This window comes from Oxyura jamaicensis, chromosome 4, assembly GCF_011077185.1.
Source record: "Oxyura jamaicensis isolate SHBP4307 breed ruddy duck chromosome 4, BPBGC_Ojam_1.0, whole genome shotgun sequence".
Classification (NCBI taxonomy): Eukaryota; Metazoa; Chordata; class Aves; order Anseriformes; family Anatidae; genus Oxyura; species Oxyura jamaicensis.
In genome coordinates, this window is record NC_048896.1 from 39,315,140 (window position 1) to 39,342,470 (window position 27,331).

At 38.7% G+C, this 27,331-nt stretch overlaps 1 protein-coding gene across 3 annotated transcripts in view; it reads left to right on the forward strand.

The window, feature by feature from the left end:
* MTUS1 (microtubule associated scaffold protein 1) overlaps positions 1-27,331 on the forward strand; it is a 112,295-nt gene that overhangs the window by 36,968 nt on the left and 47,996 nt on the right. For 2 of the 3 annotated variants that reach the window (XM_035326160.1, XM_035326161.1), the window contains exons 4-7: positions 6,035-6,217; positions 10,666-10,800; positions 12,837-12,941; positions 14,195-14,242. In XM_035326160.1, the coding sequence (XP_035182051.1) occupies positions 6,035-6,217; positions 10,666-10,800; positions 12,837-12,941; positions 14,195-14,242 (471 nt within the window). Of the gene's footprint in view, positions 1-6,034; positions 6,218-10,665; positions 10,801-12,836; positions 12,942-14,194; positions 14,243-25,390; positions 25,867-27,331 lie in introns of those variants that run through there. The other variant, XM_035326163.1, reaches the window with a different exon arrangement.

Consider the following 27,331-nt stretch of genomic DNA (forward strand, 5'->3'; position numbering starts at 1 on the left):
CTGATTTATTTCTGGTTTAGTAGTCTTAGAGATGGTGCTTTGAGGTTGGTTTGTTTTGGGGAGTGGGAGAAGAAGTGATGGCAAATTTTGTGGATAAACTTAAATGATCTTTATTCCGAAGACTGTTATTTCCAGTATTCTGTTGAATGCGTTATACGTCTGTTAACTTCCAGCTTCCAGCTTCCAAAAGGGAGTGTTTCATCTTCTCAGCTTTGTTTCTGGTGCCACAGTGACCATACATAAGGAGTTAAATTTTCACATAAGTTCCCACACTTTTTACACGTGACTTGTGACTAGCCATGTTGGGATTTTAATGAGTTATACCTGTAGCAAGAAACATGATCATACCCGCAGAGACTGATACTACCAGTCCACATGTGAAGGCTGTCAGAAATATGTATGTATCTATAAGAATATTCTCCTTTAGGAGTAAGGTGTGCACCAGTTCCCTGCAGGGGAATTTCTACGTACCTAGTCATTTACTTGCAAGGACATGCTGAAGTGTCTTCAAATAATTCTTCACCTTTACTGGTTAGTTCTGAACTCTCTTTGGGTGTGGTAAAGGAGGAGAGAAACAGAAATCCTTGTCATCCTGAAGAAAATCGTATTTACGTTTTGCTGCAGTGAGGTTCCTTCTCATGCAAGGTATGTGCTATGTAATTCCTGCAATAGAGAACTTCAAATATTTATAAATAATGTAGAATTTGTTAAAAGTTGTAAACTATCAACAATTTTTTGGTGCATAACACCGAGGGGTGCATGATACAGACAGAAGGAAAATAATTAAAAGCATGATTAGTTGCGGTTGGTGGCTTTCTTTTGGCTCAGATTTCTTCGTATTATATTGCTTTGACTCTTTCCTGTGCCCATTACTACTAAACAGATGAAAATTTCCAAAAACTGCTAATTATTTGTTTTTCACTTAAACTGGGATGCAAAAAACTTGTGGCAGTCTCCTGGTACAGCTGAAATGGGCAAGTCTTGCCACCACCGTACAGTTGCCTTTGGAAGCTGGCATAAAATTAACTGTTGTTTGGAAGCTGGTTTTGCCTGTGGTCATAAGAGGTGACAGCGCAACTGCATGGATATGGTCTTTAGTGGGTCTTCTCTAGTTTGGTCTACAGAAGTAAAATTTTAAATAAAAACTAAAATTGAGTGAGTATAGTAGGTAACAAGATGGCAAATAATTCTGACGTTGTGAAGTGGTTGAGAAAGTGAGAAGGATCAGTTTTATTATCAGTTAACAGCAAAATGTTTTACAGCACTGAGGATCACTTTTCAGTTTCACTCAGAGATTACTGGGCTGCAAGGGGAGAAACATGTGAATACTCATGTGACTGCTGGCAGCCCAGTTTTGGTTTTGGCACAAACTTGTTTCTGGCTCGTTGGTATCTGTGCCAAAGAGGAGCACATTCCTGGTGATTAGAGATGGAGGGAACAACACTGTAACAGTCTACATCAGATAGGGAAGTGGGTCTTGCCTTAATGTGTGAACTGTTCTCTGATCAGTTGTTATCCTCTAAACAAATAAACCTCTCTAATATAAATACTTGAAGACCCAGCACAAACTTAACGTTCCCTGTCTTCATGTTTGCATTTAGCAGCTGCACTATTATTACTAGCAGTAAAACAGAGCTGTCTTCTACCTTCTCTTTGGTAATTTTGGTAGTAGCTTGATACTTTCAAAGGGGAAGAGAATTAAAAAGAGATTTCTACTAGTAGAAAATACACTACACTATTAAAGTACATTATAACCAGTTTTTATTCCTCAAAGGAACACTGATTTGTGTATAACAATATAACTAATATTGCTGAATGGCTGATGAATCTTGCATCTGTTGCTGCTACTTTGCGGTGTTCAAAAAAAAAAAACACAAAGGCTCTTATATCTATCTAAAGATCAGTCTACTGCAATGGAAACAACAGCAAAGTCCAGTTTGTCTTCGCATGATTTACTTGTGCTTATCAATAGACACCCAAAAAATAGTGTTCTCTTAAAGATTTATTCCCCTTGCTTTGCAAAACAATTGTACCATAGACTTAAACTTTTTTTTTGTCATGCACAAAATAATTTTTAAAAGCTGAAATGTTTAGCGCTTTTGAAATGGGCCTGTCTGGATTTTTATACTTGTAGAAGAAAAGTCAGAAAAGCGTAAGATAAAAGTCTAAAATTTAATGTATTTAGGTAATATGGCAATGAAAACCCCGAACTAACTGATGTATTAGCTTTAGCATTAACAAGCAAAAGCAAAAACAAAAACCCTCTGAAAACCTGTGGTGAACTAAGTCTGCCTTAAGTTTCTGTTTGGGAAAGGCTTGTGACCATTCATTTCCAAGTGTCACATAGCTCCCTGAGTGCTATTTGCTACATGCTCAGTTACAGATCTGACGTGTCAGTAAGGTTTGAAACAGTGAATACTGAATCTCAGAACTGATAAATAGATATTTAACTTTAAAATCTGCCGGTTGTGAGTGTTGTCCCAAGCTAGCCACTACAAGCATGTGTTCATTTTCTTGACTTGAATTTTTTAGGCTCCAGCACTATTTAAAGGAAGTCTGAATTAATTCAGAACAATATCCATATACGTAGGATTCACATGAGAGCATCGCTATTTGAGTAAGGATGTGAAATCCGATTTCAGAACTACTTGAAAAATGAACTACGGTCCTTGCTTATTTCCATTCCAGTACAAAAACACTTTAACATACTTGATATAACGTAGTTGTTGCGTAGAGATTTTTTTTTTCTAAAGAATTGCCAGTTTATTATTTCACTGTAGAGGAATGTGATATTTTTAGTGTTCTACTTCAATGACTAGATTAAATAACTGATGAAAGCCAGCTTCTTTGATGGTATTGCTTGTTGTCTTTATCATAATGGTTCACTAAATATCCTGCTTTTGTGCATGTTTCCAGTACTTCTGTTTATAAACCGTATCTTACTGTCTCCATCTTCAGAACCTTTTCATTTAATTCTGTGCTACTCCTTGCTTAGGGAATGGCACTTTTAAAGCTACTTTATTAAAAACATTGTTATTTGAAATATCACCTAGAGTAACTGCTTAATGATCTTGTGTCATGACTTAAAAAGAAATTCTACAAGGAGGGCTTTTGAAAAATGTATTTGTGTGCTTGAGTACTTATTTTAACAGAAGCCTTATAGGAAAGCAACAAGCAGCAAAACCAAGGAAAAAAACAAAGGTCATCTGTTTGACTTGCTTCTGAAGCTGGACATCGTAGAGCTGGCTGTGCTCACTTGAAGGCATTTGAGTTCACAGCTGGTTTAGAGCACTGCCACATTCCAGCTTCAGCAAAGAAGCTGAGCTGGCTGGAAATGATTTTTATATATGGAACATGCTGTACAGGAGGAGACAGAGCATTCTCACATGCTTGCCTCCATCCCTCTTGAGTGAAAATCACTGTACAGAAAACAGGATTTATTTCCTGTGTCTTTTGAAGTGGATGAACTTAGAGCCTGTCACAGTAGCAATTGGGCATGCCACCCTCACCTTTAAACCATAAAATGCAGCTTAGCAGCAGCATTTGTTCCAAAAGGTACCTTTTTGAAATGTAAACCTTTAACTTACGGAGTCAGACAAACCTAACCTGCAGTGTTTGTACAGCAGCCTTTTTGTTTTGTTTTAGGGGTGGTGACACTCAGGAGGGATTGGTTGTGTAGTTTAATTTTTACCTTGTTTCACTAAGAGGCTATTTAGAAATGGAATTTTTGACTGGACTGGATTAGTTAGTTTTCTGGTATGTTGATCCATTAATGGAATAAGCTTCTGTTTCTATGCAAAGTTTAGAAAGCTGTCAGACTTGTTCTGTGATGTAGTGAAATTGTTTGTTTTTTAATTGTATGTTTATTTTTTCATCAAATAAATGATTTCAGAGTTGTTGCCTGGAGCGCTCTGTTTCAGAGGTGACTTCCATGAGGGTGAGCTCGAGGTTCATGCTGTTCTCATAGCATCAGAAAGGGTTGGATGCTCTTTGGCAAATTGGACATAATCGAATGTCTGTTGTAATGAATTACACGGAATTCTAGAATATGGCTGGTAATTTTGTCTCCTATTTAATACCGGGCTACTATAGCTAAAGCCATATACCATGTCACAGTTCTGCAGAATAATGCCAAACAAGTAGTAGAAGTGCAGATCCGAAGGGAGGTTGTAGTGTAAAGCATGTTTACTGACTCACAGATGCCCCTGTGTCCTTTTCAGTGACCACTATCACGTAAGATCTTATTTTATCTTTAGGGTTTCTCTCTTAGTACTGGGTTGACTTGGACAGCAGGGGATAGCACGGATGCATCTTCCTTTACTAGTGCTGTTCAGACTTTCGTGTACTTGACAGAGGATGTTTCCAGGCGTTAGCTAATCCTGTCACACCACCTACTGTTGAAATGCAGACATTAGGCATAAATGCTTCTGTTGCCAACATCTTCATGTAATCCCCTTCGTGCCACGCTTTCTAGGTCTTGGTGCAAACTGATGGTTTCTTAATCACTGGTGTTCAAGAGTGGAGTCTCTGTAGCAAAACTGAAGTTGAACAAAGTGGAATTACTAGCTAATTTTGTCATGTTTCAACACTCTCTTGCATAGTTTAAGCATAATTGAAATAGAATTATAGTGGCAAGAATAAAGGAAAGAGTATTGTATTTAAAGAGAAGATTGAGTATTCCAAGTAAGATCTGAAATGCTGTAATAATCTCTTCTTGAGTAAGATGAGCTATGTCTGTCAAACTTGAAAATGGCAATAATGTCAGAAGTCAAGATAATTTGTATATTAGATTTTTGTATATGAGTAATACCTAAGTCTGTCTTTCTTGTCTCTGTTCTCATTTCTGTACGAGAACTATGACTGCTTTTCCATGGTTATTTGGAGTACTATATAAAGACATTGGCATCTAAATTTTAAGTCAGAGTTGATATTAGTCAACTCAGTGCTTGCAAGACAAGCCTGTGTATACATAATTTCTTTTGGACCTTTGTAGTTTTAGTCTGGGTGTATGCTTTTCAGGAATAAATGAAGTGTAATAAACCAGCTACACTTTCAGCAAGAAAACTTCAGTTCGTTAGTAGTACAAAAGCCAGCTCCTGTCTGAAGATGGCACACTTCTCAACTTAAATAGGTTGATTAATTTAGCTATTGGGCATTTGTATTCAAGAGCTCAAAGGAAAACAGCAATTAATGCAAAAATGTGTCTGCAGCAGTTGGCCATTGAGAACTTGGTTCCAGGGAGTGCTGTTTAACTAGTTTTGCAGAACTAGTCAGTTTTAAAGTATATTTATGTGTGTACAGCACAATCTGACACTCTTGTAAAGCAAAGTATCTTTTAACACTCTGGCAGTGCTCTGTCAGAGAGGAAAAATCATCTCTATGTTTGGGGGTAGAAAGAAACAAAAGAATCTTTCTTGGATCGTCTTTGAGCTAGAGATAATATTTTATGGGATTGCCAGAACAGCCAACCATAGTACACAGGGGTAGTAGAATACAAGAAAAACTACATGCGTGCAAATGTTAGCCTTGAAGGCCAGTCTGTATAGATTTTTGATTTAATCCTGAGTTGAACATGCAGGTAAAATTGGATTCTTACATCTTTAGAACTGTTTTGCTGATTTACAGCATTTTTTTCAATGAAATAGGGTGACAGAGCACTGGGAGAGGTTGCCCAGGGAGGTTGTGGAGTCCCTTCTCTGGAGATACTCAAAACCCGCCTGGATGCCATCCTGTGCAACGTGCTCTATTTGACCCTGCTTTTTAGGGGGTTTGGATCAGATGATGTCCAGAGGTCCCTTCCAACCCCTACAGTTCTGTGATTCTGTGAAGGAGCTTAAAAACTAGAAGGCATTTCTTTTATTTACCATGTCAATATGAATTAATTATGTCTCTTTTGCATATAATTTTTAATATACGTAAATATTTCTTTTTGTAGGCATATATGTAGAAGAGACAACTGCTTAAGCTTCTTTTCAGTTTTGTTTTTTGTTCTTCTCATCTCTTCACCCAACTCCTTCCCCCTGCCGCTTGACAGGTGTAGGATCTTCACCAAGAGAGAAGCATGTCTCCATGAAAAATTCTCCAGCCTCCTGGGCTAGCTCTAGTAAACCTCTACCCAAATCCAAAGTGCCTGTCAAAAGATCAGTGCTGGAGAGGACACCTAGCATCTCATCGCTCAGCAGCACTCAGAGTGAGAGAAGTCTCTTCAGCAGTAATTGTAAGTATCTGTCAGTGTAATGAGTTATAATTGTTACCCAGCGGTAACTGTGTTAAAAAATACCATTGAAAGGAATCCTGCATTAATTCTCATCTTACTTCTATTTACTTCCATTTACTTCTTCTTACTTCTTCTTACTTATTACTTCTAGACCTTACTCTTTTTGTCCCTTAGCTTACAACTTTCCTTCTGAAGGAACTTTGAGCCTTGGATTTTTATTTGTTGAATAGAGATATCAGTACAGCTCCTCTTCCACCGTGAAATGTCACAAAACTAGCAGGTGTTCCTGAGTAGAAGTTTCCTTGTATTTACATATAGTTTCATACTTGTCAGAATATTTGGAACAGCACATTACAGGTTTGTTTTATACTAAACGCTTTTGTTGGGCTAGATCATATCTGTTCCTAGGGTTCTAGGACAAAACGTGAAGATGAGATCAAAAGCAGGTAAGTGAAATTGCTGTTAGAACATATAACTTTGAATGGTATTTATCATTTTTATTGTAACTGTAAGCACTGCTGTATGACCTGAAGCAAACTTATCTTGATCAAAACAGGGGAGGGGAACAGAACTATCTTTAATTTGAAGCTCTACTTAGGGTCTGTAACAGCTGTTGTGGGAGTTACAGGGGTAAAAATGTAAAGGAAATAACACACAATGAACTCTGTCAGACTTATCAGTATTCCCAGCTAGACATATTCAAATGAGCACGTTCAAATATTCTGTTACTATTGCATCATCTGTTTCATCTTGGAGACTGGGCAAAGGCATTTCCTTTGTGCCAGCTGTCTTTGAAATCAGTCTTCGATGGACTGGAAAAAAAAAACAACTTGTGCTTTAACATACAGCTGCAATTTATGTATGTGCATGAATGCATACATATACAACAACTAAATTTTCTTGTGTTCTTTTTTTCCCTGAAGTGTCTTCATTAAAAATGAAAAGCTAACTTCCTCAAAGGAAAGAGTATCTGTAATAAAATATGCACTGCATGTTTTTCTGTCATCAGGCTGGTTCTGTTGCCCCGACAGCCATGTTGACTTTTGCTGCTGTTCAGTTGTAGAACTGTAACTGGAATTCCCAAGCAGCTTTGTCCTCTCTTCATTTTACTCTCTCATGTAACAAAGGAAAGGGTCATTGCTTCTTAACAAAGAAATGTATGCAGATTAAGCATCCAAACTGATGGCTCCTTATTTAGAGTGATTTGCTAGCTGGTTTAATCTGTTTTGTCCACCGCCTCGAAGCTTACAATTTTTTCCACTCTGATTCACGAAGAGCAAGCAACAGCAATATGAGAGGTTGAACATGGCTGCAGTTTCCTTGGCTTCAAGCTTGCTTTGATTCTTTTTAAATGACTGTACCAGGAGGACTCCGCAGTTGCACAGAAACTATTTTTTCTCCCGATATTTTCATCAATTCTACACTAACACCACCGACCGATTCAGGAAGCCACTATGATATTACCTTACTGACACTGCTGGTAGTGGGATCTTACAGCTTCTGTATTATTCCTTTGTTAGCCTCATTTGCTGGGAAGAGAAGTAGGTTGTGTTTCTTTTTATTTCTCTTTTAAAGCATGTAATCTGTTTTATGGATGTTGATAGATGTATGAAATGTTTTAATTTGCTGATGTTTTTTTTTCCTGAGATTACTTTCTTTGGTTAAATTGCTGAAATTCATAAGAAATATTTAAGTCTGATAGACAGTTTTTGTGAGTATAATGAATTTGGGTTACATTAGATTCATATGTTAGCATAGAGAAGTTTATATGACTTTCAATCAAATTGTAGAGAGAATAAGTTTACTTTTTACCCTAGTGTTTTATGTACAGTGCTGATCCTATTTTTCTAGTCTTTCATTTAGTCTACCATGCAATAATGTCAGAAAAAAAGTGTGTTTGTAAAACTGAAGTGGTTTTATTAGATTGGCAGGAGACATAAAGATTGGGATGGAAGATTTATTCTGTGAATGTAATGAAATTTCTAACAAACTATTGTGGTCCTCACGACTACATTAAATTGACAAACTCCTTTCGCTTGTTTTGATTAAGGAGTTTGCCTCTTGTTAGCAGGAAGAAACTTAGAAAAGAGCATGTTCCTCCTGCTGTGTCAGCTTAGCCCTTTGTTATGGGATGTCCTTGGATTGGTTGTTTCCTGTGGCAGCATTAGTTTCTTTTGTCTAACGATCATTTGAGTTTTCTGATTCTTTTCTGAAAGTTGAAGTGTTCTTGATATTAAAAGCATACTTTGCATACAAGCTCAGTTTGAACCTCAAAAATGTGAATTTTTAACAAACGTGGATTTAGTCGTGAGCTGAAAATTCTATGATTGAACATACTGAAATGTTTAAACTCTGAGGTTGAGCAAGAATTCAAACTTGAATTGCGTTAGAATAATTACATACAAAGGAAGTAGTGTTTCAGAAGTTAAAAAAGCTGATCCTAGCAATTGACCTTGAGCTTCATTTCCATATTGCCAATACTTCATTAAAATTCTTATAGTGAGTGTTTAAACCCTTTAGCTCTTAACTCTTAAACGAGACTGTTTCAAGTCTGTCAGTATTTATTCAAGATTGCAATAACTACTGCTAATTCTATGAGAAACCATTTTTGAGTCATATAATAATAAAACTTTGCAAGTCTCCCTCTTTTTTTTTTTTTTTTTTTTTTTTTCTGCTCTTGGCTCTTTTTAGGTGACTCCAGAGCTTCTAATACAACAAGCAGTGCATAAGTGGTCCTTCACCAGGAGTGCTCTTACCCCCAAAGTGTTACTTCCATGGCATGCTTGTGATTTATTGGAAAATAGCACAGCGGTTTGTAGGCAGTATTTAACTGCTTGCAGTGAACTCTGAGCAAAAATCCTAGATTTTTAGAAACTTTAAGGAAAAGTTGAGGACTGTTTCAGAGCTGATGCTTTCCTAGAGCAAGTTAGTTTGAATCATCCGATGTAGGTCAAGGTCAGAGCTTAGAGTAACTGCAGCATTGATGTATTATGCAAATTGTTCCTTGTGTATAAATAAATTTCTTTTGCAAATTTTTAGCTTTTGTGCTTTCAGAGGGAGACCCTTTCTCAAAGGGGAAGAAAAAGCAGTTCTGTCCGTGCTTCTGATGTAGATCTACTGATTCCTGGCCAAGAAGCACTTTTCTGAAGCAGTTAATTATAGCGTTTATGCTGGTGTATTTAAATTGACATTAAAATAATCTCAAGGCTGTGTGTTCCATCTTTTGATGAACAATATCAGATATGTAGTTCTCATTACCTTAAAATCAGCCTTATTAAAATATGAGATAAAATGTGGTATTGTATGAACCCATTTTTCAACACACACCCCTTCTGCTCCCAACTGACTTGTGAAAAAAGCAATGGTGTGACAAACTATTCCAACATGAGTTGGTTTTTGCTTATCCTCTGGTAAATGTGATGTGAACTTCTTGCTTTTAATCTGTCAGAATACCTATTTTTTGAGTAGCTGAACCAAAGTACACTCAATCAGTACTTCAGAAGTCTTTTCATATTTTTTGCTGCAATACCAAAAGAATGCATTGACTCTCCCCAAGTTTTAGTTTTCTTTTTTCAACTAAGTTTTCATTGTGACACTAAACCAAACCTCTCCCAAGTTGCTCTGAAATTGAATAAAATGTCTTGTGCAGCATCCGCCCTCTTAGTTGGAAACATGATTTTGACCTGAGGTACAAATTGGTTATTGTCCTATTTTTCCTCTTTGGGTCTGCGTGCCCCTTTTTGTGGGGAGATTTTTTTTTTCTATATGACTTCAACTCTTCTTTGGAGAGAGGAGTACGTGTTGGGGGGTCCTCATCTGAGGCTTGCTGTCACTGAGGAGGTGACTCTTACAAATGCAGACTACAGGAACCTTTCTTAAAATTTGTTTGGCAGCTGCTGAATGGAGTTGGGCTCCCCACAAGGAGCGTGGCAGGAGCGCTTGTGGTGCATTCATGATATCGCTGAAACAGGGCTCTTTACACAAAGGAGAGAAAACAAGGAAAGATGTTGCTTGAGACAGTTGTCTGAGTTTTTAATTTGACTTAAAAAAAAAAAAAAAAAAAAACGGTTCTGTGGCCAAAATGACTTCACATACTGCTGATGTTCTTTCTTGGTTTACTCAAACTGAAGTGTATTCTGCATTTGCTTTATACAGCATGCTTAGGCTTCTGTTTGTGTTTCTTGATCAATATTCTTTTGCATATACCCACCTCTTTTGCAAAGTTCAAAGCTGTATGTCCTGTTCAAAGAAATGTTTGTAATGTCTTGAGATTAATCTGATATCTTCTATACAGACTGATAAACTGTAGCAGAAGCGTTCGTAATATCTTTATTCCAGCTTGTGTTTCTTGTAACTTTAGCCTCAAGTGAAACAGGCTTACTTTATGATTTAATTTTCCACAAGGTAGATACTGCCTAGAGCAAATTTTCTGTCATTCTGTGTTGTAGCTACAAGTGCCACGATCATCATCAAGAATGGAGAATGGCCTTCAAAACCAGCCTGCCAGAATGGTGCTTCTGGATCTGTCTCTTTGAAAGCAGTACCAAGACCTAGATTACACTCATTGAAAACAACTCCAAAAGGTATCTGGATCTGTTTGTAACTAGAGTGAAACTGTAGTTACCACTGTTGTGGTACCTTCCTTACCTTTTGCACTTGGCTGCATACTGAAGCAATGCTTATTTTAATAAGCAGTGGTCTGGGCAGATGCTGTGAGGAAGTCAAATCACACCAGTGTGGCCTTAAGTTTTGTAAGAGCTCATAAGAAGGCTAAAATGTCCTTTGAACTGTAATTGATTGGGTATGTAAGGCAAAAAAGAAGGTCTGCACTGTGGTATGGACTTAGGAGCAATATGACTATGTTACGTAGACTAAATGCACTTTGTTATGTTGTACATGTCATCACTTGAGTTTTACGTTGTTCTGGTAGCTTTCTTTTCTGTCACAAAGCTCAGGCACAGGCTCTGTAGCTGCTGCTAACCTACAGGGTAGACATGCTTTGAATTTATCTTCAAGGTATTGTTGTCCTTTTCATCATGCAGACTTTAGATGATCTTTGCCCCTTTTGGAACAGAAAATGGATGGGGTTATCACTTTAAATGAGGTATTACTGGATAAAGTATCTTGCCTGGATGGCATTGTCACACTATTCGAAGGGAAGAATGACACAAACAACTCACTTCTCTGTGATGCTTTTTCTTGATATTCTTCTGACTGACTGAGGGGAACTAGATGTCTGCTCTCTTTTGTGGTGGAAAAAGGCAGTTGTGCTTCTTTATCTTATGCTAAAGGAAACTTAGTTTAAATGTGACTTGTTTGTTGGCTGATAGAGCAGCCTTGCCTTAGTGCTTTTCCAAGTCAAGCCACAAACAGCAGTTGACAACTAATTCTCTGACCAAAATTGAAGATATAAAGGGAGGAGATAAATAAGCTTGTGCTCTCTCTCTCTTAAATCCTAGTTATAATCAGCTTGCTTCCGACCATCTTTGTGGTGAACTGGTTATTGTAATTGGATAAACCTAATTAAATACTATGCTCCTGCTTTAGGCTTAAGTTTTAAGCCGGCCAAATGTCATGCTGTAATGATATGCTTTAAAAGGGTAAACAACGAAAAGAAACAGACACTGCCAGAAACTGTATATCACGGAAACAAGAATTATATGGTTGCCTGACAAGCTGATGTTTTTTTTTTTTTGTCAGGCCCAGTATCTGCAATGCAGTTATGCATTGTTCAATCTCTTCAGTGACCTGGGTGCTAGAAGCATGCCTTCAGCACCTGCAGGAGCAGTATAGCCACAAGAAGTTGGTGTTCTCCCTCAGCTTGGCGCTGGTGAAGGCTCCACCTGGACTGCTCTGTGTTTTAGGGCTTCCCCATTTCACAAAGGCTATTTGGAAGCAAGAGACTTGGGAAGATAGAGTCTCAGAGCACATGAGCTGTGAGGAGAGTTTGGAGGAGTTAGGTTTCTTCAGTCAGGCAAAAAGGAGAGTAAGGGGAGGTATTGTAACAGTCTGCAATTTCTTGAAAAGAGCAGTTGCAAAGATGATGCCAAACTCTTCTCAGGAGCACCAGATGATGTAGCAGTAAGAAATAATCATAAGTAATGGAGTGGAAGACTCTCCCTTTGGGGAAGGAAATTATGAGGAGGATTGTATAGTACAAGAGCAGGTTGCCAGCAAGGCCGTAGAGCCTCCATTTCTGGAGGCTTTCAAGACTCAGCTAGACACGGCCAGTTGATCTCGTCTTGGTGGTGACCCTGCTGTGAGTGGGAGGCTGGCTAGCTGGCCTCCAGAAGTCCCTTTCAGCCAACTTTTATGTACCTGAGTTGTATTCGTTGCTGTTCTGAGACTTCATTAATTTGATCTTAGTGCTAAGTTGAAGTCTTCACTGACATTTTCTTCTATTTACAAGCTTTATTGAAATTACCTTTTATTTCTTCCATGGTGAGTTCTGGTAAAAACAATTTTTAAATGTAACTAAATTTTCTAGATAATGTCTTTTCGTATTTGTGGTGCGCAAGTGGACTTGTGCATCTGGTATTGAACTGTATGTGATGGTAGGCATGTCTTTACGTACCATCATAGCTGTATCTTTAAACCTGATCTAAGCCTCTACTTCTAGGAGCTAAAGCAAGGTCTGCTTCCTTGAACCAATGCATAACAAAATCACCTGGGCCATTGCACACAGCAAGGAAATTCAGCGAGGCTAGAGGCAGTCAGCTGTTGGGTAAAGTAAATTTTTCATTTACATTCTTGAATCCCTCTGTCTTGAAAAAGAGTGGCTATGCTCTTTAACTTTTTAGAATAATTAAGATAGTCTGCTCTCCTCACCTGTAGCTCACAGTATTGGAGACTGGCTCTGCAAAGTGTTTCTTATATACTTGTTTATCTGTGGCTAAAAGTCAGGACACTTCATGCCTGCTTGAAACTTGCATCCCGTGAGGACTTGGTGCACTTGATAACATCAGTCAAATGCTTTTCCAAAACCTGCTTATAAGATTGTGTACTTGCAAGACGAATCTCAGACTAGCTTTCCCAAGCTTTTGTTTAAGCTGGCTTGTGAGAGCTTGCTGATCAGCTTTGGCTGTTCAGGGTAACATGTACTTGACTTGCCATTTCTGTATCGGGTGTTTGCTTTATCTTTAATTTTTATTTGAAATTCGTGATTAATTACCAGAGTGAATCAAAAGAATAGACCTGGTTTCTCTGAAAAGTTCCATAACACAGAATTTTCAGTTTGGGAGCCAAGTTTGATTTATGTGATTGACGTGAAGGGAAACAATTACAATTGTGGTACAAAGCAGATCATTTCTTACTGATATACCTGCTGTGGGATCGCACACTATTTCTGAAGTGTGAAGAAAGCTCAATCTGATAGGTGTTGTAAACAGACCTTCTATAAACTTCTGCTCATTACTTCTGCACTTATAACTAGCAAAAAGTGCTTTCATTTAATTGATATCATTCAAAATGATGAGGTTCTTAGGTCAGCTTTCACATGGCTGTAAAACAATACAGTAAGGGTAGATTAACCTTCTCAGTGTTTTCATTTATATCTGACTTGATTGGTACCGCTTTAAAGAGTGCTGTTATTTATAGCTGCTCTATGCAAATAAAATAAGTGTATGACTGTAAAAAAAAAAAAAAAAAAAAAAGTTAATGATACTGGTATGGATAATATTTTTTTCTTCTTATTAATCACTCTACTATGCTATATGAATTAGTAAAATGAAACAGTGCTACCTGGCTTAAATGAAGTGTGAAAATTGTAGTGGAAAAATTGTTTAGCTTAAGATGAATTCATCATCCATTTTCCAGATAGATTAACCTTATAATGCCAAATCTTTCTGTCAAACATGCTATCAGCCGTCACAAGGAAGTATCTGAAACTGCAGGAGGTTATGTGGAAAGAATTTCAAAAGATTTGCTCCCCTTCACTGTCTTGAATCATAATTCTGCTTTCTTTTCTGAACATCATAGGCACTTCTGGAAGAAATGGACACCAAAGCCTGTCATCTTTTGGTTCTGGTGAGTATTCTGAAAGTATCTGTGCCTACTCTGTAGTGGAACTTAAATTAGTTTATATGGTAGATTACTGCATTGTTTCCTTTCTTGGAAAGACAGCTTTGCAACAGAAATTCAGTGAACTTCCATTGATTCTGGTTTCAAGGAGTACAGAGACAAGTCTTGTTTTTTCTAGTTGCTGTCTTCAGGTTACCCAGCACTTAGAGTACGTAGTCTGTTCTCTCTGTTTTCCAGTGAAGCATAAGGAGGTTTTAACAGTAACAAAAAGAAGTATGGCAATGAAACTTAGATGTAGTTTTTTGCTGTTTAGCCACGCTGAGGTAAGTAATGATTAAAGCTCATGTGTTATGGCTTTAAAATAAATAAATAGAAGAGTCATGCAGAATAACAGGTTTTTCTGGAAGGTTTGTGGTAGCTACCCTTTCAGTGTCAGCTGTCTTTGTATTTCTGTCACTGCAGACTTGAAGATGAAATTATCCAAACTTGTTAGTTTGTGTGTCTGCATGTATGGCAAGGGAGGAATGGCAACTGATTGTGGCAGATGGTGTTCCAAAATCTGGCAGTGTTTTTAAGGACTTCATATTGGGTTTGTTTTCCTTGTTTATGCCAGTCAGGGCACCTGGTGCTAGTTTGTCTCTGCCAGGAGACAGAAGAGTCTTCAGATGAGGTTTCTATTCACAGGAATTTCCAGGTCTTTTTCAAAAGGGTTAGAAGTTTAATTTAGATTCCTAAGAATCAGTGCGTACTTGCTGAATTAAAAACCGCTTTTAATTACTGAAAAGCCCTCTTTGAAAGATACTGAGGATCACTAGGAAGCCCTGTGTCCCCTGAGTGAATAGCAGATGTCTTTCTGAAAGAGGTGCTGTAGCCAACCAGATGTTATGAATTTGAGTCTGGAATTGCTGAGTAAAACAGTTCTGACCTGTCACTTGGGTACTGTGGCAGTATGTTTTTAATTTCCTGCACTTATAACGCGAATCTAATGCTTCGCCTCCTGCTCTTTTGTGTGTCAAGTGTCTGCATATCAATCATGACTGAGTGCTTTGCTCGAGATTTGCTGTCATAAATCAGGTCTTCACTTATACAAGTATAAGATGTAGCACAAAACACTTACTCTGTTGCTTTAGTTTATATTTGCCTGAACTAATGTTAGTTTAGGTGTAACCTGACAGTATTGCATGAGCTTATATATGCAGTTCTTTTATATAAAATTGTAGAGTAATAGTGCTAGGAACATAATGTATTAATTAGTTGGGTCAGGGAAATTTGTGATAAGCAATAAAGTAGAAACTAGAAATTTAAATGTAATTTTTTTCTCTAAATCTAGCATGGCACCCTCACTGTACTTTCCATGCATTAAAGTACTTAGTGCTTCCCCACCCTTCTTGCAAGTCTAACATATTTCTATCTTGTGATTCATCTTTTCCAAGCTAATAAAGAATGTGGCTGTATATCTTTGAAGTATTATATTTGCTGCCATAAAAATGTGGCTATAACTCCAAATTGTCCATAACACTTCGAGTGATTCTTTAACAAATTCTGTAGAATTCTTTAGCATCTTATTTTTGTCAGTCAAATACCTGCATTTCAGGTGCATTTCATATTTGTCTTAAGAAACCTGTTTCCTGTACTGAATCAGCTTCCAAAATTGGGTGGTATGTTAGACTTTTGAGTTAATGGCTTTTTAACTTATACAGAGCATTAGAATAATGTTCCATTTACACATGCAAGCTTTCTGCTAGAGTAATTCACTGTTTTAAGAAAGACTTCTTTTTTTCTCATCTTCACATTTGCAGATAGTTTTTTAGCAATACAATAAAAATATTGTTTGGCTGTTTGGATGTTCTCTGGTACGATGTCTTAAACTTGAATAAAAGACAAATGATCTTTTTTCTTTTTTTTTTTTTTGAAATGAACTGCAATAATGCCAGCTGGTACCATGTAGAATGGGGCTCAGTATTTTCTTCTTCTCTTTGTTGCCTTGATGTTATAGTACTGCTTTGTTCTAATGATTGTATCTAGTTAAAGCTTTCATTCTCTTATTTTGTTAACTAGTTAGTTAACTACAGTTTTAGGATTTTTCAAGGAGGCAGTTGTGCCTCACTTCTATTTCTTGTACATGTGCTCTGCCTGAAGTGCCAGAAATGTAACTTATTGCAGTGGGACTTGGGGGAAGGGGAGGTATCTAATTACTTTATTAATGCATTAATTGTCTAGCTCAGAAGTTAACGTTGCTTCTAGCATCACTTCAGGAATGAAACAATAGCAGGCATTTCTATGATATATCTGTTCTCTGTCTCTGCTCTGTTTTCCATTCACTTAAAGCAATGACTTAAAACCAGAATACACTTGACAAAGTGAGACAGAGCGTACAGTTAGTATGTCTGCAGAACTGGAGAGACTTACGTATTTGCAGCTGTTCATTACTTGTTTACGTTAAGACATTCATAAGGCATCTTTTTCTGACCTCTACATTTTCATTGGTGATCTTCCACTGGATCAAGGCATTTCTACAAGTTCTGTGGCTTACTGATTACAACACTGTCTTTACTGCTAAGAAAAAAACTAACTTATTGCACAAAATACGTTTTATTACTTCTTAACTTGCTAACTACATGTCAGAATGTACTCGTATCCTTCCTGCAATATCTTAATGTAATTATGAGAAAACCAGTTACCTTTCATGAGGTGTAATTTTGAACTAGATGCGGAACTTCCTCTAAAATGCTTTTGGTTAATGCTCTTTCCTTTATTTCTCTTTGGCTTCCCCATAGAAAGTGACCCACCTCTAACACCTGTGCACTATGTTACAGTGCAGTGTATATACACAGTGAATATTTAAATCTCTAGTCCCCCTTCTTGCATGAAGGTTAAAGATAAGGTACAGTACAGTGATCCTTTTTTACGAAACAAATACCTGTTTTGGTAGTTCCAAAGGTAAAGCTATTACTTTAGGTACAAAGCATGCAAATTCTCATTGGGGACCTTTATCCTGGTGTTCAGTGGCTCTGAAAGGGACATGTGGTGTACAATGGATAGCAGTGGACACTTATGCTTGTGGCACAGCAATGTTGTCAGGAAAGCTGGGGCAGTTTTTGGATATACCATAACATATTATCAGGTAGGAATAGTATGATTTGGGTCATATCTTTCCAGTATGCATTACAACCAGGTATTAAAGAAGGCTAGAGAAGCCATGAAAACCGAAGAAGCTTCATCCAAAAACCATACATGCTCTATCAGGAAATACAGTATTCTGTTTTCTTACTCTCTTAAGAGGTTAAAAATTTGCTTGTTTTAGTTTAATAATCTGTGAGAAATGTAGCAGAGGGGAAATGACTTCAGTTAGATGGCTTATTGCAAAACTAATAGTGCTGGTATGGTTGTAACAGCTCACAATGCTGTCTCTTGAAACAGGCTGTTAAAGGTGCCTGCTGGCTTCTCACTGAATTTTTTACAGTAATGGCATGTTCCGCAGTGATGAGACACTACTATCTTGTAAAACAGCTTATTAGACCTTTCTCTGTTTCTTCTCTGATCTGAAGGGCTTTCTTTTTGTCTTTTTTTTTTCTCTTTGTTTGAAGAAAAGCATTTGCAGTTTGTAGAAAAAACTGTGCAAAGAGTTGCATGGAAACTCAAAAAGACCTCAATGCATTTGTGAACGCAAGTGCTCGTGTGGTTGGTCGTAGAGCACCGTAGAGTAAGATTGGGGAACTTGTCTGAGTTAGAAACAAGTCAGGAAGAATAGTGCTGTTGGTGGCAGTTGTAGCATAGGTTGTAGCGTAGGTCACAAAGTGGTGAGCAAAACATGCAGAAGACAGCTAACCGCTTGTCTCAGCACTTTGAGCAGCCATCTTTGGCTTTATCTTAGTGTTTGCTTTCAGTGCAGTTTTCCAGCTGTATAACATTAGAAACAATGCTGATAACAATGCTTGAAAATATAGATTGATCTTTTTTTTTTTTTTTTTGAGTACCTAACTTTGCAGGTACAAGGTTATTAAATGTGAAATTGATCTCTAGTTCAGAAGAATGTCTATTTATATATAAATGTCTATTTATATATATATATACATATATATATATAAAATCCAAAGGTCTTAACTTGCTTTAAAAGACAAAAAAAAATAAAAATCTGAGAATGTTGTACAGCTCTATATGAGAGTTTATAACAACTTTATTGCAGTGCTGCCAGCAATTAAGTTTCATGTATCCATTAAAAAATATATATAATTCTGTGGTAGTCTGGAATTTTTGTATGAAGTACAACTTCTGTTGTTGAATCAATTCAGCTTTCTTTCAGTGTCTCCTAATTTTGTTCTCTGGGCATTGGAAGTAAATTACGTTAAAAATGATTCAGGAAGTACTTTGATATGTAAGCATCCTAAACATTGGGAAGTTCTTTCCTCTTCCGCACGTGGATAAACTAGGTACCTTCTGCAGTGAGGCTAAAACCAGGAGGAAGATTATTTCTTAACTGGTAGACTGTCTAATACTTAAAGCACTCTGGGTATGGAAAAACAGTGTTTAAGTGCTTGTTAACACTGGGCAGAGCAGGGAGGGGATTGGTCAAGGTCTTCCACATTGCAGAACTAACGTCTCTGACTAGTTCCAACCAGGAATTTCAGTACAGATGAGTTGAAACTGAAATTTCAGTCTCTTGTGTTAAAAGCTTCAGCTTTTGGAATAAAGAAGTAGCAACAACTTTAGATTTATATTTGTTTAATGATCATAGATAATATCTTACAGATTTGAAGTTCTAGGATTTCATTAATATAAATTGGTCTTTCTCCTTTATCTGTTGACAAGGAGCAGGAAGATCAAGCTTAAACTCTTTTTGCAGATATTAGTACCGTGCATTGGACTACTTGTTGCCTTTCTAGCTGCAATAAAGAGCCTGCTGTAGTCTTTTTTTAGATGTTTTCCATCCATGTGAACAATGAGGACTATCTGAATGACTCAATTGTCTCGTGATCTAGCCCTAGAATACTTGCAAGCTAATAAAGAATGCTCTTATAAACAGACAGCAAAACTGCTCAAGTGGCGTAGCTATTACATGGGAACCACCTATAAAGTTTTGTTACCTCTATATACATCAGTTTAGAATTAATCTAAACCTATGTGAATTCTTTCATTAAAGACCTTCTATGGTATAGACTAAATGGTTTCCATGCTATGAGATCTGTTTCATCTGTTAGCACTTCTAAGCAAGGACCTTTTTTCTAAATTGTAAGTTAGATATGTTCGTTTAATTCCAAAACTTCTGTGAGAAAATTGCTCTCTAGCTTAAGGCAGCCGTATTCCAAACTCTTAATGACACAAAGTGAGCAGACTTTCTGATGAGGGAATGTTTGTAGTTCACTTCTGTGGTGTGTGTTCTGATGTTGGGAGGAATGTCTGTAGTTCTCCATGGTATTTATTTTGATGTTTCACAGTAATAATCCATACAACAGAAGAGCACAGAGCTGCAGTTTTCTCACAGTTGTTTAAATACTGAGTAGGTCAGCCTCTGTGTGAATAGAGGGGGCAGCTGAAATGGACATCCACAGATTGTATCAGCTCAGTCCAAATTGGTGCTTAAAGAACATTTCCCAGTGTTGGAAGATGGAGTTCAAGTCTTTTCTACCATGCAAGTCTGTCATAATGGCTCTAAATTATACACAACAGTATTAGGATTGCCCAGAACTGATGGTTTTTATTACTATTGTCTGAACTAGTTTTAAAATATCTAAATTCTCATTGTTTTTTTTTCAGTAATTAAGGGGACAGCAAGTTTTTATTTTGTGAAGAGACTGGAGAGCTTTGACTGACCATCAGGGTCAGTGGCCAGCTGGTTTTGTTTTGTTATTCCCAGCTCTGAATAGCTATATGCTATGCTAAACTGTACCACCTTCTTGGAAATGCCACCCTAAAACTTTTTTCTTCTTTGACTTTCTGGAGGTCCTTAGATTATAGACATTGTTTTATGCGTTTGCAATGGACACTGCCAATAACCAGGTGTCATTGCACTGGAGTTCTTTATAGGAGTCTTAATTTTGATGTATCCGATGTAGCCCAAAGCTGACTCATTTTGTCCTCTTTCTGTTTTTTTATTATTATTTTGAAGTCCTCTGAGGCACTGTGCTGTTTGTTCTAGCTTTAAGTCCTTTCTTTCCCCAAATTCTTTAAGATATTTTTTCAGCAGATAAAGTAGCAGCCAATGTTGCAGTCATTGACTCTTATTAAGGAAATAAGTTGACGTAACATTGAAAGACCATAGAACTATCCCAGAGATGTGAAACTTCTGAATTTTGTATCAAAGATAGCTAGAGAGCTTGTAAACGCTGACCTTTATTTGCCCACCTGGGGCTACAAAGAATGTGTGAAGCCCACAAAAGAAAAGTGCAACACCTGTGATGAGCTGACTTAGATTTGCTCAGTGAACTTGCGCATTGATAAATCAGTAGTATATCTTAGGAGATGTATTCATCTAAATTATCCGTATTTGCAGTGTTGCTTTTCAGTAGAAGTTGCCTGGGTACTGGTTATTGTTGTTGTGAGGCCATAGGTGAAGAGCAATTGCACAGTGTGAATCAACCAGTATGGTGTGAATAAACCAATATTTGTAGATCTGTAAGCCGTTGTCCTAAGTAAAACCCTTGATTTTAATCTGTTCCTTGGTGCTGCAGCTTACAAGGCTCATGTATGCACCTAGCCTGTTGCTGAACAACCAAAGTCCATAGCAGAGAGGCAATTGTTTTTGTTTTGTTTTGGTAAGTCTGCATAGATCACTAAAGCTTCATATTTTAAGGCATGTTGTCCTAATATTTGTGACATTTTTCACTGTAGGCTAGAAGCAGTTTTGCTTTGAAGCACTGTAGGATTTTGCCTGAGGGAGTCTAACAAATGCTGTTTTGTAAGGAACATCTTACACATGGAAAATAATTTGCAGCTCCATTATGTCAGAAGTTAAAAATGAAATTATTCTTGTGATGCGTTGTTGCCATTCTCTACTCTGAAAGAGGGCAGATGATAAAAATGTCACCACTGTTGCATGAAAGAGACACAGATTAGCCTGATTTTGGTAGCTGTTTGCTTGGAAGTTCACTGCAGCATCATCTGCTGTTCGAAAAGCTGCTGAATTTATAATGGTTAAAAGCTTCTGTGTTCTAGAAGAAGCCTAAATTATTTAGGATTTTAGTTCCTGCTCTGAGATGGGAAGAAAGTTGCTATTTTCTTCAGGTGAGGATTTGAGCTTAAAATGTCCCGGAGCTGCAAGCTGTGTGGAGCAGGGCAGTGTGTGTTGCTGCCTGCAGGAAGACCAGCTCTTCAGGCTGGAGCACTGGCTAGGGCAAGGTGGTCACAGGAAGCTGGGGAGAGCGTGGTAACTTTCTGGAAGCAAAAACTGGGGCACAGATGATGCTTTTTCTCTCAGAGGCCTCCTTCTCTCATGGCATAGACAATCACCTCTCAGTTCTTATTGAATTAAAGCATGCCAGTTAAAACCATCTGCTCAGCACTGCCCATGCTGTCTTATAACGTGGAGCCAGTTGTCTTCTGCCAGGGCATCTTGGGTCTAAAGGTCTAGCCTCTGATTTAGACTTGCCCTGCTCTGATGGCTTTCTTACTGGTTGTCGAATGTGGAAAGAGGAACAGAGGCAGCAGAAACACATCCAGATACCGGAGACTTGGCCTCACAAGGCTGAATTAAAGAGCCTACAGATACTTGTGTCCTTTGCTCCTTTTTTTGTCGCATTGCTAGCCTCCCCAGGGAGTGGCAGATGTACTAAATCCACCAGGATTAAAATAGGTCTAGCCCAGCCATCAATCTGACCGTGTCATCAGGTATTAATGCCTTTAGCAACCCAGAGTGAATTATGTGATTGTAGCGGCACAGAGTCCTTTGTCTGTTTTGCCCTGGGAGGGAAGACAGCAGTGGAGTGCTAGTAAACAAACTGTCAGTCCTTTTCTCCTCTGTCTGTGCTGTGTATCACTTCCTATTTTATTCAGCTATTTTCCAGTGTTATTTTCCATCACCCTTATCTGATGTCAAGACAGAAAAAGACCTCTCCCCGTATTATGCATGAAATGCAGACTGTGTGTGTTCCTGGCGTGCTGTGCTGGATCCCATGGAGCGTATTCCTGGCTCTGTACCCTGCTGGCACCAAGCACAGGATGGTTGGAGGAGCACAGGTACAGACTTGGAGGTGCTGTTTCCCTGAGCTGAGGAAACAACGTTGATGGATGCACGCTCACCTCTGTGCAGGTTTTGGTGGGAAAACACAGAGCCATGCAAATACTGCATTGTAGGAACCTTTTTGAGTTTCACCCTCTCCTAGGAGCTAATCACACAGGGATGGGCAGTCCTCTTGCCGCCTGTCAGAGCTCTCTGAAGGTTGGATGCTAGATGAGCCTGACATGTCTCTGTTGCCCTTTATTAATGCTGTCAGGTCTTCCTACTGCATAAAGCAGGCTTGTTTCAGGTTTGTGGGATTTAACAGGAATACTGGAGCCTAAAAAAGTGTTATCCTCAGCTAAGAAGGGTCTTTTTTTAAAAAAAAAAAAAAGAAAAAAGAAACATCAGTGCTTGTTTTTTTTTTTTTATCTGTTTCTTCATGGCCTGTTTCTACTCAAAGCTGGGAAAGAGGAGGCAGTAAAAGTATTATTTGTGTCTCTCTGTAGGAGGCGTTTTGGTCTCTGCTACAAGAGCTTTTATGTCCATGTAGAGCTTTTATTTGCTCATAGTTTGTCTTGTGATTCATTCCTTCCTCTGTCTTCGAACTGGTTCATTACATCATACTTGCCCTCTAGAGGTCCTTTGTCTTAGCTCCTACGCCTGGAAGGAAGTTAGGGTCTCACTGGGGTACCCCAGCCTCTGTGCTTTTACAGGCTGAGGAGGAGTTCTTGGGCATGTTTTCCCAGGCGCTGTTACAAGGACTGGGAGAGGTGGGGTTCTGTTTTTTGGTAGATTTTTTGTTTTCTTTTTGAACCCGATTAGACTGTTTCTGTCTCTGTGAAGAAAGCACTGAATCCAGATGGGGAGAGAATATTTGCTTCACGGAGCAGTCTCTCACCAGGGGAGCTGTGGTGGGTAGGAGGAGAGCAGAAGGGAGTTCCTCCAGGTGCCCTGGGAGAAGAGGAAGACCTGGTGGGGCCGGGTGTTGGCTGCTGGTGGAAGGCTGGCTGTAGGCCAAGCCAAAATCTCAAGATCCTTCAAGGGAGGATTTGGCAACAGCTATCTCACATTTGCAGAGGAGGGCTGATGAACTGTGGTGAATACACAAGGCGACTGTAACATGTAAGGAGCCTTCTGGCTCACCGCTGAGCGCCCTTTCCAAACGTTGGAGCCGATAATCTCCCAGCGTGGGAAGGATCATCAGCTCCTTTGGTGGTGCTGCTGGATTAGGAAAGAGTCTAGAATTTCTGGCTGTGGCAAAGATAGATGAACACACGTTGTTAGTGCCAAAGCTCTTCAGACTCAAGGAATCCGTGAAGATTTTACATCAGTAATGTCATGCGTGCCCTGCTGTTTGCAGAGGCTGCCCTGGGAACTGAACAAAAAAGCTAATTTACTGTCTTTGTACTTATTTTCAATGGTTCAGTGCAGACTGAAGATGTGTCACAGTACTTCAAAGCTGGTGCTGCATTACCATGCCTGGAAATAAATATTTTGGTACATGGTCATAAAACATTCAGCAGGGTTCTCCTGCAGCGTGCTGTGGAGGTTGGTTTAACAGGTCTGACTGTCTTTGCAGGGCTGCAGCTCTTGTGGTGTGCTTACAGCGAGCTGCTCTACTGCCACTGCCCTGGCTTGGGCGACGGCAGAGATACCTGGAGACCAGAATAAAACAGCAAAATGCTATTTTTAGTTCTAGCTGGTGCGGTAAATAAACACTGGATAATTTAAAATGTTCTGCATCTTCAGCAAGTAAGACATGTTATTAAAATGTAATAGGGCTGTGTTAAGGAGAGGACAGGTAAGGAACCACTGGGACAAGACCTGTCAGTGTAATAATACTTGCTTTGGGTGATACGTGCTTCAGAACAAGTTGGTGTAATGGCTTCTGGAACTAGAAGAGCTATCAGAAAACTAGGTGCTAGAGCACATCAGCTGTGGTTTTGTGAAGTGGTGGAAGTGGGGCATCAGTGAGAAAGTAGCTGATTTTGTTGTCTCTTAAAACAAACAAAGGAAAAGCACCTAAAACATATGAAGGCTGTGGAGGGCAGTTCTACAGCAGAGCCTGCAAGGAACCTGAAAAGGAGGTATGAGCTGTTGCTGCCTTGTATCCTGGGTTGGCTCAGGTGGTCCCTGCTCCTGTGGCGTGCCAAGGCGGAAATGTTTCTCAGCCTTACACACAGGAAAGTGGATGGTGCAAGTCTGTGGTGCCTTAGCAGCATATACGTATAGGTCATGGTCGCAGGTGAAAAATGTCATGTTTTCTAATCTGTGTAAAACAGGGATTCCTTTCTCCTATTTCTAGCTTTGCTTGTTGTTTTTGCTTGTTTGTTTGTTCTGTTTTGTTTTTTGCTAGTGGGACCAAGCTGTATGCAAAACTTTGAGCTCAATAAATGCGGGGGGGTGGGGAATGACGGACATTTTCTGAGGGCTAGTTAAACATGGAGACAGCATTTATTTTTTAAGGAATTCCTGTAATGCTGCTTGTTTGCTACAGTGTTTGGGTGCATTCAAACTCCAGCTGGCAGCAATCTGTTTTGATATGAAATTGATGCCCGCTTGCTTGCTCCTCTCCTGATAAACTGAAGCATCTGCAGTGCTGAGCTGCCAAGCTAAATAGTGTTTTTATTAAGCAGATCTCAAATACGGGATTGTTCTCACAGAATGGATGTTTGTTGGTTTGTTAAAGCTTTACATGTTGACATAATATTTAATGCCGAAACAAACTCTGGTAGAAAATGTTTGCTGATAAAATCTGTTTTGATACGTTCTTGTCAATTGCAAGAAACTGTCTGAAAAATGCAGCCTGAAGTGATCCTTGCTAAGGAGAAAAGAGAGCTGACAAATGCCTCCGGGAATATTCAAGTAATCTCCCTGCTAGTCTCTAAAGAACAATTACATGGTCTGTGACACTGGATGATATATTCAGCTGGGGAGACCACCCACTTCCTCCTCCTCCTTCTTTTTCTCCTCCTCCTCCTCCCTTTTCTCCTGCTGTAGCTCCCAGTCCCACAGAGTCCCATAGCAGATTAAGTGTGAACACTGTGATGTAATTCAGAGGCTGTGGGTTTTTCAAATCACTAAGTCGATTTTAGTCCGAGGACGAGCTTTGTTTCTACATCTGGCGGGGAGAAGCTGCCAGCAGCACTTACGCTGTGGATATCTGCTTTTTCTGATTGTGCTCATCTGTGCATAAGGAATAAGGGCAAAGGAATGGAGATCTGATTATTTCTTCAAGGTTGTTTTCTTTAGCAAGAATCGCTTGACTTCTGCCAGCGGTGATTTAAAAACATAGTATGTTACACTACATGGAGGCTGTTTCTTGCTTGCTTATCTTCTAATTGCACTGAAGACATGTTATGGTCCCCGAAATTTTCCTTATCCAACATGCGTGTACGACTGACAGCAAAGGGGTTGCTCCGAAACATTCGTCTACCTTCTGGCTATAAGAAAAGCACGGTTATATTTCATACAGGTTTGTATTTTTAACATGACAGAGCATGCATTGGGTGATATCGTGGTTACTGCAGCAGCAGTTTATTTTTAGCAAATAAAAACAGTCCTGAGCATAAAAGTTTTAGAATTACATATAGAAGTCTGACTTACAAGCATAGTTTTATAGTCTGTGTAACTGGAAAGCTTGAGCTTTCTGCGTGTCCGTGCATCTGTGCAGAGCTGTTTGTTGGTAAGATGGGTGTTCTGTTTATGAAATGCAAATCAGATTTTTTTTGCTCCTGCAGGTCCAAAAATAGGATCAGGAAGTCTGTGCCATTAAATATGTATCTAATCATTTTAATGATTATCTGCTTGGAGCTCTGTCTTTTCTGTATCGTGAATGAGAGGTGTGATGGGAGGTGGGAAATGAGTACAGGCTGTCACGATGTGGCTCTCTGTCTGTCTGTGAGAAATAGTTGAATACTTGAATGTAGAAATCTGTTGTCAGACTTGTCACATTAAACATCTTATCTGCAAGTATGACAAGCAAACTTTTTTGCTCATTTGTGTTGATAGAAACCTAAAAAGTCTGAAGTTTTCTTTCAGGTGTTTTAGAGACATTCAAGAAAAATGTGTGCATATTCAAAAAAAAAAAAGGGGGGGGGGGGGGAAATAAAAAGGAAAAACTCAGCTGCATATGACCTGATTTTTGTTTTAAACGACAGGTAAAGCAAATGCATGGATTGAGAACATAATTATGGATGCTGATCTTTGTTCCAGTGAATACATGCTGTTCTGATGGAGGGTGGTGATTTTAATTTTTCTTTTATTTGCTGAGGTGGATGTTATTGGAGAAAGCAATGGCAGTCTGCATATTACATAAGTCTTTTCTGCACTGCACTATTTGTCATTTTCTTGCATTTTTCTTAGGCAGGAGCAAGCAGCTACATAAACTAGTTTTGCACAAGCTCTTCTCAGGCGTTCCCTTCCTTTCTTGAACAACACCATTTCTGGCTAGTACTTCTTTGGAGTTCAACTCCAAGTGGAGTTTTGGAGTCACCTTTCCTTCCCGTCCTGGCATTTCACATAGCAACCTAAACCATTTGCCCTGTCATTACTTATCCCTGCTAAAGTAAATTCAGTTTCTGAGTTCCTCCTGGATGATAAATTCAATTATGAGCATCATACAGGTTGATTATCCAAATATAATATAGGCTTCTGTTTGCAGCTTGCTTGCATGGCTTTTAAGCTGCAATTAGAATACCTTGATGCTAAAACTTCTTACATGAGGGAGTCTTTGTGCATACCTACATCACTGATGTTGCTAAGAATATGAAACTTTCAGGTAGCACATATTCTAGGAATAGAAATACTAAAAGAGAAATGGGGAAATAATGTTCAGTGTTCTGTACGTTCATTAACTACTACTGAAGTTTGGTATCATTCCAATATATATATATATATTTATTGAGGCATGTATTAAGGTAATTTTAGTGACAAGAATC